This window comes from Fukomys damarensis, unplaced genomic scaffold, assembly GCF_012274545.1.
Source record: "Fukomys damarensis isolate Sample0158 unplaced genomic scaffold, DMR_v1.0_HiC HiC_scaffold_29, whole genome shotgun sequence".
Classification (NCBI taxonomy): Eukaryota; Metazoa; Chordata; class Mammalia; order Rodentia; family Bathyergidae; genus Fukomys; species Fukomys damarensis.
In genome coordinates, this window is record NW_022900941.1 from 1,976,646 (window position 1) to 1,993,530 (window position 16,885).

Genomic DNA, 16,885 nt, shown 5'->3' on the forward strand with positions numbered 1-16,885 from the left:
AGAGGAAGATGCTCCCTCCAAGGCATCCTGTTGCTTTAGGAATAGAGGGAACACAGGCTGCTCCACAGAACATAGGAAATGAAGTGGGTAGTTACCAAGTACCTCTCCAAAGAGAAGGCATCGCCCAAGAAAATTCAAGAGCATGGAATACAAGTTCACCAGAAAAAGTCACGAAGCTCCTTTAGGTAAATTACTGGGAAACAGCAGCTCCAAATATAAATGCAAGATTTGGTTGCATAAAGAACATGAAAGGTCCAGGGAGGACATTACATTCAAAAGATAGAGGGGTACATGGGGCTGTTTTTCCTTAAAAACACAGCTTTTTAAAAACAACAATTACCACTTGAATGAGTCCCAGAATCCAGCTTCGTTCTCATTTGCTCCATCACTCAGCAAGTCTTCGTTCACCATGTCTGCCTTCTTCTGAACCTGCAATCACAGGCGACAGACCTTACTCCTCCTCATAGGTCAGTCTAATGAGAAAGCACTGCCTTGCACTGGGTAGGCACTGTGGACACTGGTAACAACAGGGAATTACCAACCAGTTCCCCACAAGGTGGCACAACTCTCCAGAGTCCATGAGCACTCTGTTAAGTATCTTTAAGGGATGCAGAAAGAGTTCAGACGTGTCATGTACATGTACCAACTCCCTACCAGGAATGTCATCATTATCACTGCAAACGTACTAAAAAAAATAAAATTTGAAAGAAAAGAAGCCTAAAAATTTATTCATTAGGATGGTCACATCAGAATATTAAGTAAAAGGATAGCAACCTCTTTTATTTAAACAAAAACCATTTTTAGTTTTTACAGTGAGCAAAGAACCTCAAATTCAGCTGTGTAGGAGACAGCCTGAGTAAATGCAGCAGCACACTTCACTAAGCTGAAAATGGGGAAGGAGCACAGCACACAGAGGCTGTCGAGAAAGGCCATTCAGAACACGGCCTGCCCGGAGGACTTACTAACGCAAACACAGGCTGAATCTTTTCTATGGCATCATTTTCTGCTCATCACGCATGGCTGACACTAGGTTTTGCTGTGCATAGAGATTTATTCAACAATATGTTTTACTTTAAGGTACTAGGAACTCCAAAATGCTGAAGATAGAAAGAAGAAACTAAACAGAACTACCATTTCACTGCTGACATTTTCATTGGAACTTTCACCATTATTCTGAGAATAAAATCATCAATAATATTATGTATTATAGCAATATAATCAACAGCCTCAAAGAGAGCATTTTTATTTCTAATAAAGTGGGACTGGAATAGCTCACTGAGATTACTGAAAAGGTGTAAGCTTTCTGTTCAAGAAAGACATAAATTCACACTAACAAATATCCTGCCTTAAAGTACTACTAGTCCTATAATTGTTATAGTAAATTCCACAGAAAGTTTTGGGCTGATTTATAGAGGCATCCACCTCATCTTTAGGGGATCTTTCAAGATCCCCAGTAGACACCTAAAACCTTAGTACAGAATCCTGTCTATACTATGTTTTTAATTTATAAATTACGTACAGTAATAGATTTATGACAACTCATAGAATTATGGCAATACATTATAATAAAAGTAATGTGGCTGTGGTTGCTCTTGAAAGAATCAAGACAAAGAGTTGTATTTTTGGACTGTGGCTGCCTGTGGGTGACTGAAACCTTGGATAAGGAGAGGAGACTGCCACTGCTGTGAACAACTATAAAAGAATGGCTGCTTTAGTACAGCAAACTCACCTTCACTTTAATAATTTTGCTTTTGAAGTTGTTGAGAATGACAACCACCTCATCAGCATCAGGAGGAGAATCCGTACCATCATGGCTTAGAGAAAAGTAAGACAGACACTAAATATCATAATTCTCAGAGTGCAGTAAAAACCGTTGGACAAAAATCTGCCATATCTGTTCATCACTTTTGTCAGAACAAAATATTTGCTCAGAACCTGCAGGAAACCCTTTCGAGCTGCACACAAGCATCTGTCAAAATCTGTATATGGGATGAGTATCCCAACTTCCTCCCTGAGTTCTCCCCAGTTGCCCGTGGTCAAGCGAGGAACTCCTGAGCCTGGCAAGCACATGGTGAGCACTGAGTAACGGAGGGTGCTTGTGGCTCCTCCCACTCTTTATTTTTTTAATCGGCTATACAGATTAACAGGTTTCAACACACTTTGGTCACTTGCACACCGACCTCCACCCATCCCCTCTCTTCCTCTGGCCTCCCAAGTTTCACATTTTAGGCAGGGGTTCAATGTGTATAACATCTTTTGCTCATATCCACCGCCCTTGTCTGAGACATGCACAGCACCTTGAATAAAGGAGTTGAGGGTTGGGCTACTTTAAACCATCACTGGAGTCAAATCTCATCTGTTCTTTTAAGTAGAACAGTTTTGTAAAGAAATCTCTCTCCTGTCTAGGGCACTCGACCAGGCAAGTCTAGGCCCTCTATTAAGTTTAATGCCTCCAGCAGGAAGAACTATAACCAGCTCTCTTTGCCGGCAGACAGTTACAGAGGAGTAAAAATTTAAAATAATATTTTCCCTTTAAGCCTAAAATTGCTCATCACCAAATTTCGAGGTATAAGAAGTCACAGTAACATAATGAATTCACTGCATCTGTTGTCACCCAGGAGAGAGGAGACAAAAGCAAGGTTCTGGCACAGAAGAAGCCTGAAGTATGAACCACTCTGGATTCCAAGGGCATGTGGGAGTGGCGGACAGGGCAGGGAGCACACAGAAGGCACGGAATTTGGAAACACAGTAAAATTTTGTGCTGTGTGGAAAACCCTACTTATAATAAAGATGTTATTGTAATCCAAAAAATCAGAAATCAGCACTAATCTACTCTGATTTCATATATGCTGAGCACGACGGTATGGAGCCAAGGCAATGACACACAAGAGAGCATTGCAAATAAATGCTGGTGGGATTATTCCCTAAATAAAGTCACAGAAAGCCTCTTTCACGTAACTTAAGACTAATTTAAATTGATTACGTAGGAAATAGACCAAATTTCTTTGAAGGCAGTGTGTTTTTTCTTCCCGAAACATGGGAATGAACAGTCTTGCACATGGTAGGCAGGCACTCCAGCACGGAGTTGTGGCCCCAGCCCGTTTTATTTCACTTTGAGACCCTGGCTTGCTGAGTTGTCCAGACTGGCCTAGCACTTTCAATCTTCCTGCCTCAGCCTCCAGAGTAGTGGGAATTACAGGTATGGGCCACCAAGCCCAGCTAAACACAGTGTATTTTTTTTTACCTAATAAGCATGTGTATGCCAGATGAGATGGTGCACACCTGTAATCCCAGCACTTGGAAGGCTGAGGGAGGAGTACTGCTGCAAATTCAAGGCCAGTAAGATCAAGGCCAGCCTGAGCTACACAGCAAAACCCTGACTCAAAAACAAAAGAAAAAACCAAAACCAAGCCAAAACAAAGCAAAATCCTAATAAATGTGTATAGTAAACTCAGGCAAAAACCTGGCTACTGGCAGAATAGTCTAGTATGTTTCTATATCACCAAAGACAAAGAAAGACCAGAACTGACAAGGCTTCATGGCCTAATCTTGCAGGTACTATGTACTTGTAAATCACTTAGGGTCACATATATACTCTCTGGTTTTACTGTTCTTTCTTTCGAGACAGATCCTCTACGTAGTTCAGGCTGGCCTCAAACTCACAGCGATCCTTCTGCCAGGTTTATAGGCATGTGTCACCACACTGGCTCTGTTCTTTCTTTTCTCTTTTCTTCAAATGACAAAATTTATCATCTGCCTGTGGTCTGCATCACTGACAGAATGATTTGATTTGGGGATGGTGTTAATGCAAATGAATTAATGGAGAATAAAACTTGACTATACTTTTAACATTTGTACTATATAATTCTTTGACAACTCTGCTTTTCTGGAAAAGTACTCTTCTGTCACACAATGATTGTAATTTACACTTATGATGCCTGGCAAAATGCCAGATAATATCCAATTAGAACTGATTCTCATTTCAAAATGTTCTGGAAAAGTACAATAGAATCAGTGGATCCTACCTGTAGATTCTATAAATATCTTCAGAGCGTCCCTTCCTAAGTCTGAGAATCCAAGCTCCTGGGTTGGCTTTTAGCTGAAAGTAGCCCTAAGATAAGGAAAGCCACATTTTAGTTCTCTTTTAAAACATACAAGTACTATTTCGTGGGAATAGTTACATCACCTTCTGAAGTATTAGACACCGACAATTTAAATAAGACAGTTAACAAATCAGAGCAAAGCAGAAACAACAAAAACAAAACTAACAACTACACATTAGACACTCTGGGCAAATACACGCCACGTAAGCCAAGAAGGCTGCCCCCCAGCTGTGCACCAGGAAGGTACAATGCGTGCTGGCTAAGCTGCCAACTTCCTGAAGAAGACAGCCAGGCAGGCAGCTCAGGAGAATGCATTTTCAGGGACTAATCTGTTTAGATCAGAGTATTGTTTCTTCTTTTAAACAGACATGTAATTCCAATCTTCACATTTAACAAAGTTTACAATTTTTATATGAATCAAATTCAGCCGATGATGAATTTTAATCTCACTCTGTAGTTCACAACACTCATTGTTCTACCATAAATTATACTTCCCAAATTAACAGGACTGCCATATCTCTATCTGATGCGCTGATTATTTACCAAATTGGCCATAACAATGGTGTCCACAATGACAGGATTGGCTGAAGTTCCCAAGGTAAACTGCAGTCCCCGTGGGGGTTGGCCTGTGGTGATGTCATAGCAATGCCCTTCAAGTAACAGGTATTCCAGCTCGTACTCAGCAGCCACTACACTGTCCACCTGCAAGACCAAAACAGATCACTTGAAAGCTAAGCAGCAGCAGAATCTGCAATGCATTTTTGCAAAGTGAACGAGGCCAACAAGAGGGCTTACACACTGAAGGATCATATTTTAAGAAATTCAAGAAAAGGCAAAGCTATAGTGACAAAGAGTAGGTCAATCACTCATTGTGCTGGGTAGGGTGTTACCTGCAGAGGTATAAAAGAGCTCCTTGGGATGAAAGAATGTTCTGGATCTTGATTATAATAGTGGATAATTATGACTATACAATTATAAAAACTGGATTGGATGAAAGGAGAAAAGAAAATAAGGAGATCATTCCAAAATTCCAAAAAATATACATGGAACATATGACTCCAGATACTTAAAAAAAGAAAACTAAATAAGTAGTCATCCTGTACTCAGGGATCAGTACAAAAACTTGCACACAAGAGTCATAGCAACATTAATTATGATAGCCAAAAAGTAGAAACAACCCAAATGACCATTCAGGAATGGATAAAGTGTAGTACATCCATAGAGAGGAAAAGTCTCTGGCGCTAAAAAATAATGACGTAATTATATATTCTACAGCACGGAGAGACCTTGGAAATCATTTGTTCAGTGAAAGAAGCCAGTTATAACAGACCACATGTTGTATGATTCAATTTAAACAAAATGTCAAAACAGGCAAATCTACAGAGATAGAGAGTAGACTACAGTTGCCAGGGGCTGGGGGGTGATGCAGAGTGACTGTCGATGGGTATGGGGCTTCTTCTGGGTTGTTGAAAACACTAGAATTAGATGGTGGTGATGGCTGTACAGCTCTGTGAATACACAGTGTCCTCTAGCCTGTACATTTTGGAAGGATGGATTTTATGGTACACAAATTACATCTGAATACAGCTGTTATATTCTTACCTCTTCTAAATAAATATTATCAAGATCATACGGTGTTTTGACAGATTCTACCATCCAACTCTCAGGTGTATTCAGATTCAGGGTGAACAACGGAGACTGTGGCATATCCAGAAATTTTGCTATTGGACCCTTAGCAAAGTTATTCTCTGCAGTGAAAGAAATTTCTGGTTCTAAGACATAACGGTAAAAGCTGAAATTGAAAAGAAGAGTGTTACATTTCTTCTGTGTAACCACAGGTCTTGAGTTCTTCTTAAAAGCCAGTTCCTTGGGGGCAGGCGATGTAGCTCAGTGGCACTGCACCTGCCTGGCAAGTGCAAGATCCTGAGTTCAATCCCTGGTACCACACCAAACACAAAAAAGTACCCCAAAACCCAAGTCCTTAAATGGTGATTGGGTTCTCACACTAGCCCTGAAAACACTTTATGTAATAATTCTGGGGAGAAGCGGGTAGACAGGGTCTCACTACGTATTATAGTTCAGGCTGGCCTTGAACTCACTATGTAGCCCAGGCTGGCCTCAAACTTGTGTCAATCCTCCTGTCTCAGCCTCTTGAGTGCTGGGATTACAGGCATGCACCACACCTGGCCTGTATGTAATAACACAAACATTTCTTTATACAAGATAATGGTGTTTCTGGGAAATGTTTGGTCACTTGCAAAAATTATTTCAATCCATTTAGAATTAAAGGTATGGAACATAGCATATTTGCAAATGAGCAACGTTCTGTAGCCACAACATGTGCTACACTACTATTAACTGATTTTTATGTCGCTTTTTCCACAAATGACCATCCCAAAGCTCATGATCCCAAAGCTAAGCTGATCTCTTTTGCAAAATACTATACATGCAAATAAGCCTAAGCAAGGTTCCTTTACCACACATACTGCAACCTAAAACACCTACTCTTATTTTAAGGCAAACACACAGCGCAAGTAGCCTAGGTTAATGCCTCCTAAATGCTCCCATGCCCACACTTTTAGAAAATTGGCAAACTGAATATTCAAAAAATGCTTTTTTAAACTTAATGTCCACCTAAAATCCATGGAACTCTTTAGCCTTCAATCCTCCTTTTGGATTTGATACCATGTTTTCTGATTTCTTAAATACTATGTTTTACCTTTTCAGAGGCATGTCCGAAAGTTTAGATTGGCAATTCATAAACACTTTTAAATTCATGTTTATCAGTTGAGTTAAAACCTAAAAGGACAACCAGAAAACAGATCATTTAAATTTTCTCTTCAGAAATTTATTACTTGACATTGAATTAAGAGAGAACATTTCTTAATATCTCAAGGGAAAACATGAAGATAATAACTGCCATAAAGTCTATAATGGAAATTTCTGGAAATCATAATTCCAGTGCAGATCTAAATAATTTAATCACATAATCTCCACCCAGAGAGACAGACAGACAGAGACACACACAAACTATTACAGATTGCTGCTTCTCACGTGAAGAAAATGTACCACAGAGTTAGGGAGCACAACAGAAAATGTAAGGACTCAGTGGTATAACTCACGTGAAGTATGAAAAATCATAAATACAAATACCCACAAAAGTTCAGATGACTCTACTTCAATAAAAACATTACCTTAAATAATCCAAGTAAATGAAATGTCAGTTTTTGTAAGAGTTCTTTTAAATGTACATAGAATTGTATCTTTTATATTATCTTACATATATAAGATATGCTTCAGAGAATAGGTACATAGTGGTTACATAAAAAAAAAAAAAAGGAAAATGAAAGAAGTAGAACTACTTCACTTGTTTACTCCTTTGCCACTACAGTTTAAATCAATTTAATTTAAAGATACTAAGGGCTGGGGATTTAGCTCAGTGGTTCGGTGGCCTGCCTCGCAAGCACAAGGACCCGAGTTCGATCCCCAGCACAAAAAAAAAAAAAAAAAAAGATATTTAGGTCTAAATGAGGGTATTAATAATTTTTAATTATGTGATACTACCAAAAACACTTGCACAACTTGCTAAAGTTATAAAGTTGCTTTCAGAGCCATTATCAGTCTTTATGCGCATTCTGTCCAGGATGCTCTGTACCATTTTCCAATGTCCCTTCAAGATCGCTCCTGAAGAATCCCAGGGCACACAGCTAGCTCTGACAGATGATGTGAACTGCCTCCACATTGGTCCTTACCAACAGCAACGGGGCGAGCCTTTGTGCTTCTCTGGTGACAGGGTCAACGACAGCCACAACATCAAAGTACGTCTCTCCTTCCCTCGGCTTCAGTTTAATTGCACTACAATGATCAAAAAGAGAAAACACTAACAGGAAAGCCAGAAACCAAATTAAGTCATGGCTCTTGTTGGTGTTGTGCCCAACATATAACCCACAACCTATTAGCCCTCTCAGCATTTCAAAAAGTTGGTTTTGGTTTTGTTTTGTTTTTTGAGATGGGGTTGCTCTATGTAGTTCAAACTGGTCTTCAACTCACTACAGAGCCCAGTCTGGCCTTCAACTTGGGACTGATTCTCCTGCCTAAGACTCCAGAGTGTGTGTGTGGGGGGCAGAATTACAGGTGTGGGCCACCATACCCAGCATTTTTTTGTTGTCGTTGTTTTTTGAGACAGGGTCTCACTGTGTAGTTGAGACTGACCTGGAACTCACTATGTAGCTCAGGCTGGTCTCGAACTCACAGCGATCCTCCTGCCTTAGCCTCCCAAATGCTAGGATTAAAGGCCTGCGCCACCACACACGGCTTTTTGTTTTATAATTACAATTTGGGAGGGGAAGGGAGGGGAGGGGTGAGGAGGGAAGGGAAGGGAAGAACAGGACAGGACACCACAAAAAAGATAGAACACTTCAGAAAACCTACAAAACAGAAAAGGCAAAAAACACCTATAAACACACACACACACACACACACACACACACACACACACACACCTATGTATAATCACAAAATCTTGCTATCCAAATACTTTATTGCATTTTTTGTGTAATCCTTTTCTATTTATTTATTTGGTACCAGGGACTGAATTTGTATCCTTATGCTTGCAAGGCAGGTAGTGGAACCACTGAGCTAAATCCCCGGCCTGTGTAAAATCCTTTTTTAGATGCCTGCATAAGTCAGTTTAACTACGGAATATTAGCAATGTAAAAACAATTTCCCCCATCTCCCTACCACTGCAGCACAAAGATTTTCACATGTTGTTATACATCAAGAATCCTGAATAAGAAATGACATTTTACTTTCAAGAGGATTCAAGCTATTCTTACTTAAGCTATTCCTTTTTTTTTGTTTGTTTGTTTTTGTACCAGGGATTGAACTCAGGACCTTATGCTTGCTTGCAAGGCAAGCAGTAGCTCCACTAAGCTAAATCCTCAGATCCTCAAGCTATTCTTTGTTGCTGGATATTCAGATGGCTTTTAACTGGTAAACATGCTTTATATCCAGCTCTGTTCATATTTACAAATTTTCTCAGGGTCAACGAAGTGCTAGACATGAGATTATTACAACAGGATATAAACATTTCAGAAACTAGTATGTATTGTGACCTTCATTCTTAAAGAACTAAAGCAATCTACATGCCAAAAAAGTGAATTCCACATCTTTGCCCCCACTAAACTGCACATATTGTGATGGATAACTTTAACTGTCAATGTGACTGGACTGAGAAATTAGGAAAGTAGTGAAGCACACTTCTAGGTGTGACTGCGATGGCGATCGGCTAAGGGACACAAACCGAGCAGGGAGATCTGCCCTGAATGTACGTGGCACCATCCACTGGGCTGGGAGTGGGGAACCAGACGGAACATAACAGGCAAGAGAGAGCCCACCAGACTTCCCACTCCGCTTCTTGCTGCCATGAAGTGAGAAGCTTCCTATGCTCTGCCCTTCCACCGCGATGCTCTGCCTTAGGACCATGGACTGAAGCCTCTTAAGCTGTGGGCCAAAACAAGCCTTCCATCCTCCACACTGTTGTTCTCAGGTACCCTGCTACAGAAACAGAATGCTAACTCATTTCTTTCCGGATTTCAGGTGGACAATGATAGCTGCTTAAGATTTATGTTTTGTTTTGCTTTTTGTACCTGGGATGGAACTCAGGACCTTGCACTTGTAAGGCAGGTGATGGAACCACTGAGCTAAGATTTGGTTTTATCTCCACATCCTCTAAGGAGAAACACATTTACCTGCATGGAGTTTTGCTACAGCGTTTCCCTCTTGGTGTAATCCACTTGAAAGGTTTTAAGACTACTCAGCGTTATTGTTTGCTTTAAATATACCAATAAACTTAATGGGAAAAAAGACTACTCAATGTATCAAATTATCAACTGCTTTGTTTCACCTGCTGACCGCCAATTAGTCTGTTATGCAAGAACATTTACCCAGGAGGATTAAATCAGAAAGTCCCAGCCTTCATCAGAGCAGACTGGTAAGGACCGCCCAGGTAAGGCTGGTAAGGCGCCTCTGCAGCATCCTCACCTCCGTGCTCTGGGCCCCCTGGTGGTGTTGGTACCTGAATCCACACTGCAGAGGCACAGGTGGTCACAAAGCCATCGTACTGAGCTCCAGAGGATAGAGCAGAAGTGAACAACTGCAGTAAAGGCACAGCAGACCTTCACAGTTGGTACGCTGGAGGGATCGCCACCTTCCATCAGAACCTGGCCTAGCTTCAGGGGAAGGGCAACTAGAACCTTCCACAGAACCTTGCAGAGTTTAACCCTGCAGGAGGTCAGGGAGCTCAACTAGGGCCTTACAGCCAGAATTCAGCCTGAATCTCAAGGGTCTGCGGTTGGCTTGCTGAGACTAATTGACTTAGTTCTGCACAGTGCTGCCTGCACTGTCTATGGTGACAGCAGAGATGTACCCTGAAAGAGGCTCTTCAAATTCCTTTTTCTTTTCCTCTTATTTTTAATTTTGATTTTTCAAATTTTATTTATTCCTATTCTGCAAATTCTTCCTTTTTATCCTTTTCCTCGCTCAGTCTCTTGCTCCCCACATTATTCATCTCCCTTTTTGCTCCAGTACCTGCCCTAATTCAGATTTCTTCTTTTTCCTCTGCTCAGTTGTCATTAGTTTCAAAGGAAAGTGAGTACAATTTATAGCTGCCCTATTACTGTTGAGTTGTTCTATTCTTGTCTTTGTTCTTGCACTTTGTCTTTCCCTCTTGTCTTCAACAGTTTCCTACAGTTTGCATGATCATCCTGTGTCCTCTGAGACTTAGTACCTGCCCTAATTCAGATTTCTTCTTTTTCCTCTGCTCAGTTGTCATTAGTTTCAAAGGAAAGTGAGTACAATTTATAGCTGCCCTATTACTGTTGAGTTGTTCTATTCTTGTCTTTGTTCTTGCACTTTGTCTTTCCCTCTTGTCTTCAACAGTTTCCTACAGTTTGCATGATCATCCTGTGTCCTCTGACTTCACTTGAAACTTTCTTCTATTCTTTTACCTATCTATTCCTCTCCTCCCAACTCCTTCTAAGTCCCCATGCTGAAGGATAAAGTTGCCATATTGAAGAGCTTATTCATTAGAAAAATATTTTGGTCTGCTCCTCGATTTTGATTTAATTCACATGGTTAAAGGTGACAGATTAATAACTACCACAAATGCTTAATTTCTAAGCTATGCTTAATGCTACTGTGTTCCTGCTGTATCAGTTCAGCTAAAGCTCACCTATGTTTATAGCAGCACAGTTTGTAATAGCCAAAACTTGGAAACAGCCCATTTGCCCATCATTTGGAAACTGGATAAAGAAGATGTGGTTTTTCTATAAAATGGGATACTACTCAGCCATAAAGAATGAGGAATTAGAGTCATTCAAAGAAACATGGATACATATGGAGGATATACTCCTAAGTGAAATAAATAAGTCACATGTGTAACTACTGAATAGTTTCTCTTTTGTGAAAAACCAAAAGTGTAAATAAAATCCAAATTGTATAACTGACAATGTGAAATAGGAAGAAAAGGGCTAAAGGTGTAGGGGAAGTGGAAAGAGTAGGGGAAATAAAATAAGGGGAAAGAAAAAAATATGAGAAAATGGAAACAAAGTCTTTGTAAATAGGGGAGGGTGGAGGGGCTGAAGGGAGCACAGGGATATGGGGAAAAAATGAGGACCAAGACCAATATATTATGTAAAGGTACAAGATCTCAATAATGAATATAACTGTACTGCATACTTAAAAAGTACCAATAAACTCAATGGAAAAAAAAAAAAAAGAAAGCACAATACAAAGCAGATATAATTAACAAAACTGGGCAATGGAAGTTAGTTCAAATTTTAACTGCTTTGAAAATAGCCACTGCTTTGGCATAGATTTGTGACCATTGTAGAGTAATACATACAATCTCTGTATAATCTCTAATAATGTTAACAGTTCCAGATTCAATGACTGCCATTGATTATTCTAATACAATAAAAGTTGTTCTTGTTTTGCTTTTTAGTGTAATATAGCTGTTCTCAAAGTGTAGCTCCAGACCAGCACGTTTAGCTAAACTTGGGCATCTGCTAGACAGAATTATTGAGCTCAGATTTCTTGAATCAGAAACTCTGGGGAGGGCCAGGGATTTAGCTCAGGTTCCACTGCCTGCCTCACAAGTGCAAGGTCCTGAGTTCAATCCCCAGTACCCACCACAAAAAAAAAAAAAAAAAAAAAAAAAGTGGGCCAGGGAGTTAGCTCAATGATGCCACCACCTGCTTCAAAAGTGCAAGGTCCTGAGTTCAATCCCTAGTACCAAAAAAAGAAAAAAAAAGAAAAGAAACTGGGGAGTTTCTGGGGAGCAATCTTCATTTTAAGCTCCTAAGAGTCAAAATTTGAGTGCCACTTCCTAATATAATTTGTAGTTCTGCACTATCTTAGAATTCTAGATCTCGTATTTGAAAAATGCTGCCTATCATGCAAGTACTGTATGCATTTTATTGTGAGCATTTTGTTTCAAGAAGGTAACGTGTACACCTTTCTAGAGGAAACTATTTGTCCCACACTTGCGCTACTCATAAAATAATGATAACCGGAAGACTATCAGAAGAAATATTTAAATTTCCATTTTATGAATAAATGAACCAAATTATTATGCTTTTTATAAAAATTACCAGTTTACATAATTAAGCAGGGCGCATTTTAAGCTGTGTTTGTTATGTAATGAATTACGTGAAAATACCAAGGAAGTTCATTTTTAATGATGTGTGAGTGAAGTAATGCTAGCTGGCAGAAATCAATAAAGTAATTGTGGGTTTTTGGGTTGTTGTTGTTGTTGTTGTTTTTTGATAACGCAGATCAAACTCGGGACCCTGTGTTTGCAAGGCAGGCAGCAGAACCACTGAGCTAAATCCCAGCCCAAAGTAATTGTTAAAAAAAAAAAGAAAAAGAATTCTAGGAGAAAAACTCATTAGGGAGTAATAGCATACAAACTCTCACAAAGAGAAGAAGGAGGGTCTCCACCAGGCCTGCAGGCTGTTGGGGCAGTGTGACATGTTCTGACTAACACAGTGCTATAGGCAGTCTGCAACAGAAAGGCTTAGAAACTGACCCTGTGAGGGGCCTCAACCAGCCCCATATTCTATAACAAAAAGAGACATGAAAAAACCCAAGAAAAGAGTAAGATGTGGATTTTGGAACAACTTGAACTAACAATGCCATTTTTTAATATACTTGTTTACTGGTAAAAGTAAAGACCAAGTGACAAAGCAACGAGATTTGGAGATCATATATACTTGCCTAGAGTAAAGCAAATGTCAAAAAATACTGCACTTCACTAACACTAATGTTCACAGTATTCCTGTGAAGATGCAGATTTACTGTGGATGCTGATTTGACAGGTCTAGTGTAGAGCCAAAAACTGCACTTCGGACAAGCTCCCAGACAATGCCCTTTCCCTGGCTAGTCCATGGACCATACTCAGAGAAAGCCTGTATGTACAGAACTGATGGTTCACATCTCATATTTCTAATACAAATGAGAAACTTATGATTTATATACAACAGACACTCATTTAGCTAACACATTCCAGTAAGAAGAATTTGTCTAATTTGGATGATAATAGAATTTGTGATTAAGACATTTTAATTAGGTAAAACTCCAGGAGGCTCATGGAGAAAAAGGATTTCTAAAAACAGACACAGGACCGGGGATTTAGCTCAGTCGTGCTGCTGCCTGGCTTGCAAGCACAAGGTCCCAAGTTCGATCCCTGGTACCAAAAAAAAAAAAAAAAAAAAAAAAAGACACCGATCTCTGCTCAGGACTCACTATCTGACTATGAAAGGCAAATGAGTTGGAAGGTTACTTAGGAAATGTTTTCTGCTCTAGTAAGTAGATAGTAAGTTACTTCCTAGATGTATGCAAGTGCTGGTGGCAAATCCAACAAGGTTTAGCCAGAATTCCTCACCCACTGGTGACATGAGAAATCAGAAAACACAGCTAGTGCAAGCAGAGAAGGTCTGCATCCCAGCCTGTAACCATCAGTCTGACCAATGTGACTCCACAAAGATGGGCGGTGGGTAAACACAAGTCCACTAAACCACCATGCAATCCGTGCTGAAAAAGTCAGGTCAGAATCACCAAGCAGAAGCACAGAGGCAAGTGTATTTAATTAAAGCTTCCCTGGGGATTCTGAAGCATAATCAAATTACATACTTGCCAGGTGAATGTACTGGGTTCTTCCTAGAAGCAGTTAATCTAAGTATAGTCACCAGGAAACAATTGGATTGTAGAACATTCCAACTGGTCTAGACTCTTTATAATAATGTCAAAAAGAAAAAAGACCAAAGGAAGGAAAAAGGGGGGAAAAAAAAGAGAAAAAAGCAAGGAAATCATCAGGATTAAAGGATACTAAAGAGATAAAATTAACTGCAATGTATATTCAGGACCAAAACAAACATAAAAAGAACTATAAACAGTCATTACTGGGACACTGGAGACATGTGAAAAGGTATACACACGAGTATCACTGAATCAAGGTTAAATTTCTAAGCTAATCTAATAGTATTGTACTCAAGAGACATCTACAGAAGATTCAGGCTTATTACAATGCTCCCTGTGTCCTTTCAATGGTGTAAGTGCGTGTGTATCTATGCAAACATGTAAACGTTGTATGTACTATACACATGGACAAGAGACAAAGCCAACAACTGGTGAACTAGGTTAAAGATATCTGGGGGTTCCTGGTAAGTCTTGAAACTATTTCTACATAACAACTTCTCAAAATAAAGTGGTCCACACCTATCATCCCAGAACTCAGGAAGCCAAGGCAGGACTACCGTGAGTTCAAGGCCAGCCTAGGCTACATATTGAGACCTTGTCTCAACAAAACAAGATAAAATATTTAAAAAACAAAAAGGCAAGGACTCATAATACTCATTTCATTTTTCTTCACCGAAGTTTTCAAAAGGATTCATGAGACAGTGTTTTAACAATCTTTTACTCTTGAATAACAGAAAATTGTAACTAGTCTGTTTTATAAAATGCTGTATGTTCTCTAAAAGGATGCATTCAGAATTATTTCAGATTTATTTAGAAATAAATGTCAACTTTCTTGTAACTGAGAACTCCATATGAATTTTTTATATGAACACAATATATAAAAACTGTACCCAAATCAATTTTTCTTTTTGTACAACTTATGTGCAAACCTTACATGGAAAATAAAGGAGGGAGGTAAAGGCAGTATTTAGGTAAAAGTTTAATATTAGGAAAATAAATTCAACATGAATTTTATACCTGTGTCTGTCTTCAAAAAACTGGTACTCAATTCTTGCATCTCCTTTGGGTTGAGCTGACAGGAGAGCATCCACCTTCATTACTAAGTCACTGGCCCTAAAAGATGGATTGTGACATCTCAGCATCTCTTTAACTGAAAGTTTCTCAATTACTGACGGACAGGTCAGCCCAAAATACTGAATACTGACAAGATGGCATTGAGAAGGCATAAAGTCCATGCCAAGAGGCATGAGAAAAAGTACTGATTTTTGGGTGTTTTTTTTTTTTTTTTGAGACAGGGTCTCACTATGTAGTTAAGGCTGACCTGGGACTCACTATGTACCCCAGGCTGGTCTCAAACTCACAGTGATCCTCCTGCCTCAGCCTCCCAAGTGCTGGGATTACAGGCGTGCGCCACCACGCCCGGCTAGAAAAAGTACTGATTTTGTAAGTGATTAGCAGTACAATCTTGGGATCATTATTCATTTTTCCACTCTGCAGTGTAGATACTTTTGTTTGTATGTTTGTTTTGTTTTTGGTACTTGGGATTGAACTTTGGTCCTTGTGCTTGCGAGGCAGGCAGCAGAACCACTAAGCTAAATCCCCAGCCCAGCAGTGTAGATACTTATCTATGTGTTTAGGCCTTGTAAATACTATGCTGGCTAAACATATCATCAGCTCAGTGCCTGACCTATAGCGGGAGGTCACTTTTTTGCCCCCTTTTAAATAATATTTATATAATCATTATATAACAATATTTATATATTATATAGCTATAATAATATATAATTCATATAATAATATTTTTATAATTATTAGAGTAATAATTCACTGGAAAAACACTGAGAAAAAATACAAAGGAGAAACTGCACTTGATCTTAGCCAAAAGGCCAAGAAGCAATGGGGAGAAACTGATACTACATTATCATCATTATGAAGACGTGTAAATTATGATACTTCAGTTTATAATTGTATATTTTAAAGTAATATGTAAATAAATGTAAATAAGTTACTACTTAGTAACCTGCTTTTTATTTAAATTTATAAAAATGATAGTTAATATAGTATATATCACTATTTTACTGGCTTCATAATATATATTTACAGCTACATCATAGTCTTATTAAACCAAACAGGTATCCAATATCTAAGTTATTTCTAACTTCAGTGTTATAATCAACAATGCAGAACAAGTTAGAAAAGTATCTATTTCCCCCATCCCTTTTAAAGTTCATTTCTAACAAGGAAGATCTTGAACTAAATCATGAGCCTGAAAAAAATGCTCTTGTTTAATTGAAGACAGAGAGCCTGTGTGGTTCTATTCCAACAGCAATCAAACTTAAACATTATTTCTTCTAACAAAAATATTGTATCAAATTATCTCTTGGCTTAACTTCTTAATTCCAATTGTGACCACAGTAATGAGCATCATTTGCTGTTTACAGTGTGCCAACATGGTCACAAGACAAGTCAAGGGTCACTTGGTTATATGTGGCAAGCAAGCCACAAGCAACCGTAGCGGCTCCCGC

At 39.1% G+C, this 16,885-nt stretch overlaps 1 protein-coding gene across 4 annotated transcripts in view; it reads right to left on the bottom strand.

Annotated features, from left to right (window-relative positions):
• Uggt1 (UDP-glucose glycoprotein glucosyltransferase 1) overlaps window positions 1-16,885 on the bottom strand; it is a 129,598-nt gene that overhangs the window by 28,461 nt on the left and 84,252 nt on the right. For all 4 annotated transcript variants that reach the window (XM_010637631.2, XM_010637630.2, XM_010637632.2 and 1 more), the window contains 8 exons: window positions 15,378-15,473; window positions 7,856-7,958; window positions 6,823-6,902; window positions 5,706-5,895; window positions 4,647-4,805; window positions 4,026-4,111; window positions 1,730-1,814; window positions 341-429 (listed from right to left, as the gene is read on the bottom strand). In XM_010637631.2, the coding sequence (XP_010635933.1) occupies window positions 341-429; window positions 1,730-1,814; window positions 4,026-4,111; window positions 4,647-4,805; window positions 5,706-5,895; window positions 6,823-6,902; window positions 7,856-7,958; window positions 15,378-15,473 (888 nt within the window). The remainder of the gene's footprint in view (window positions 1-340; window positions 430-1,729; window positions 1,815-4,025; window positions 4,112-4,646; window positions 4,806-5,705; window positions 5,896-6,822; window positions 6,903-7,855; window positions 7,959-15,377; window positions 15,474-16,885) is intronic.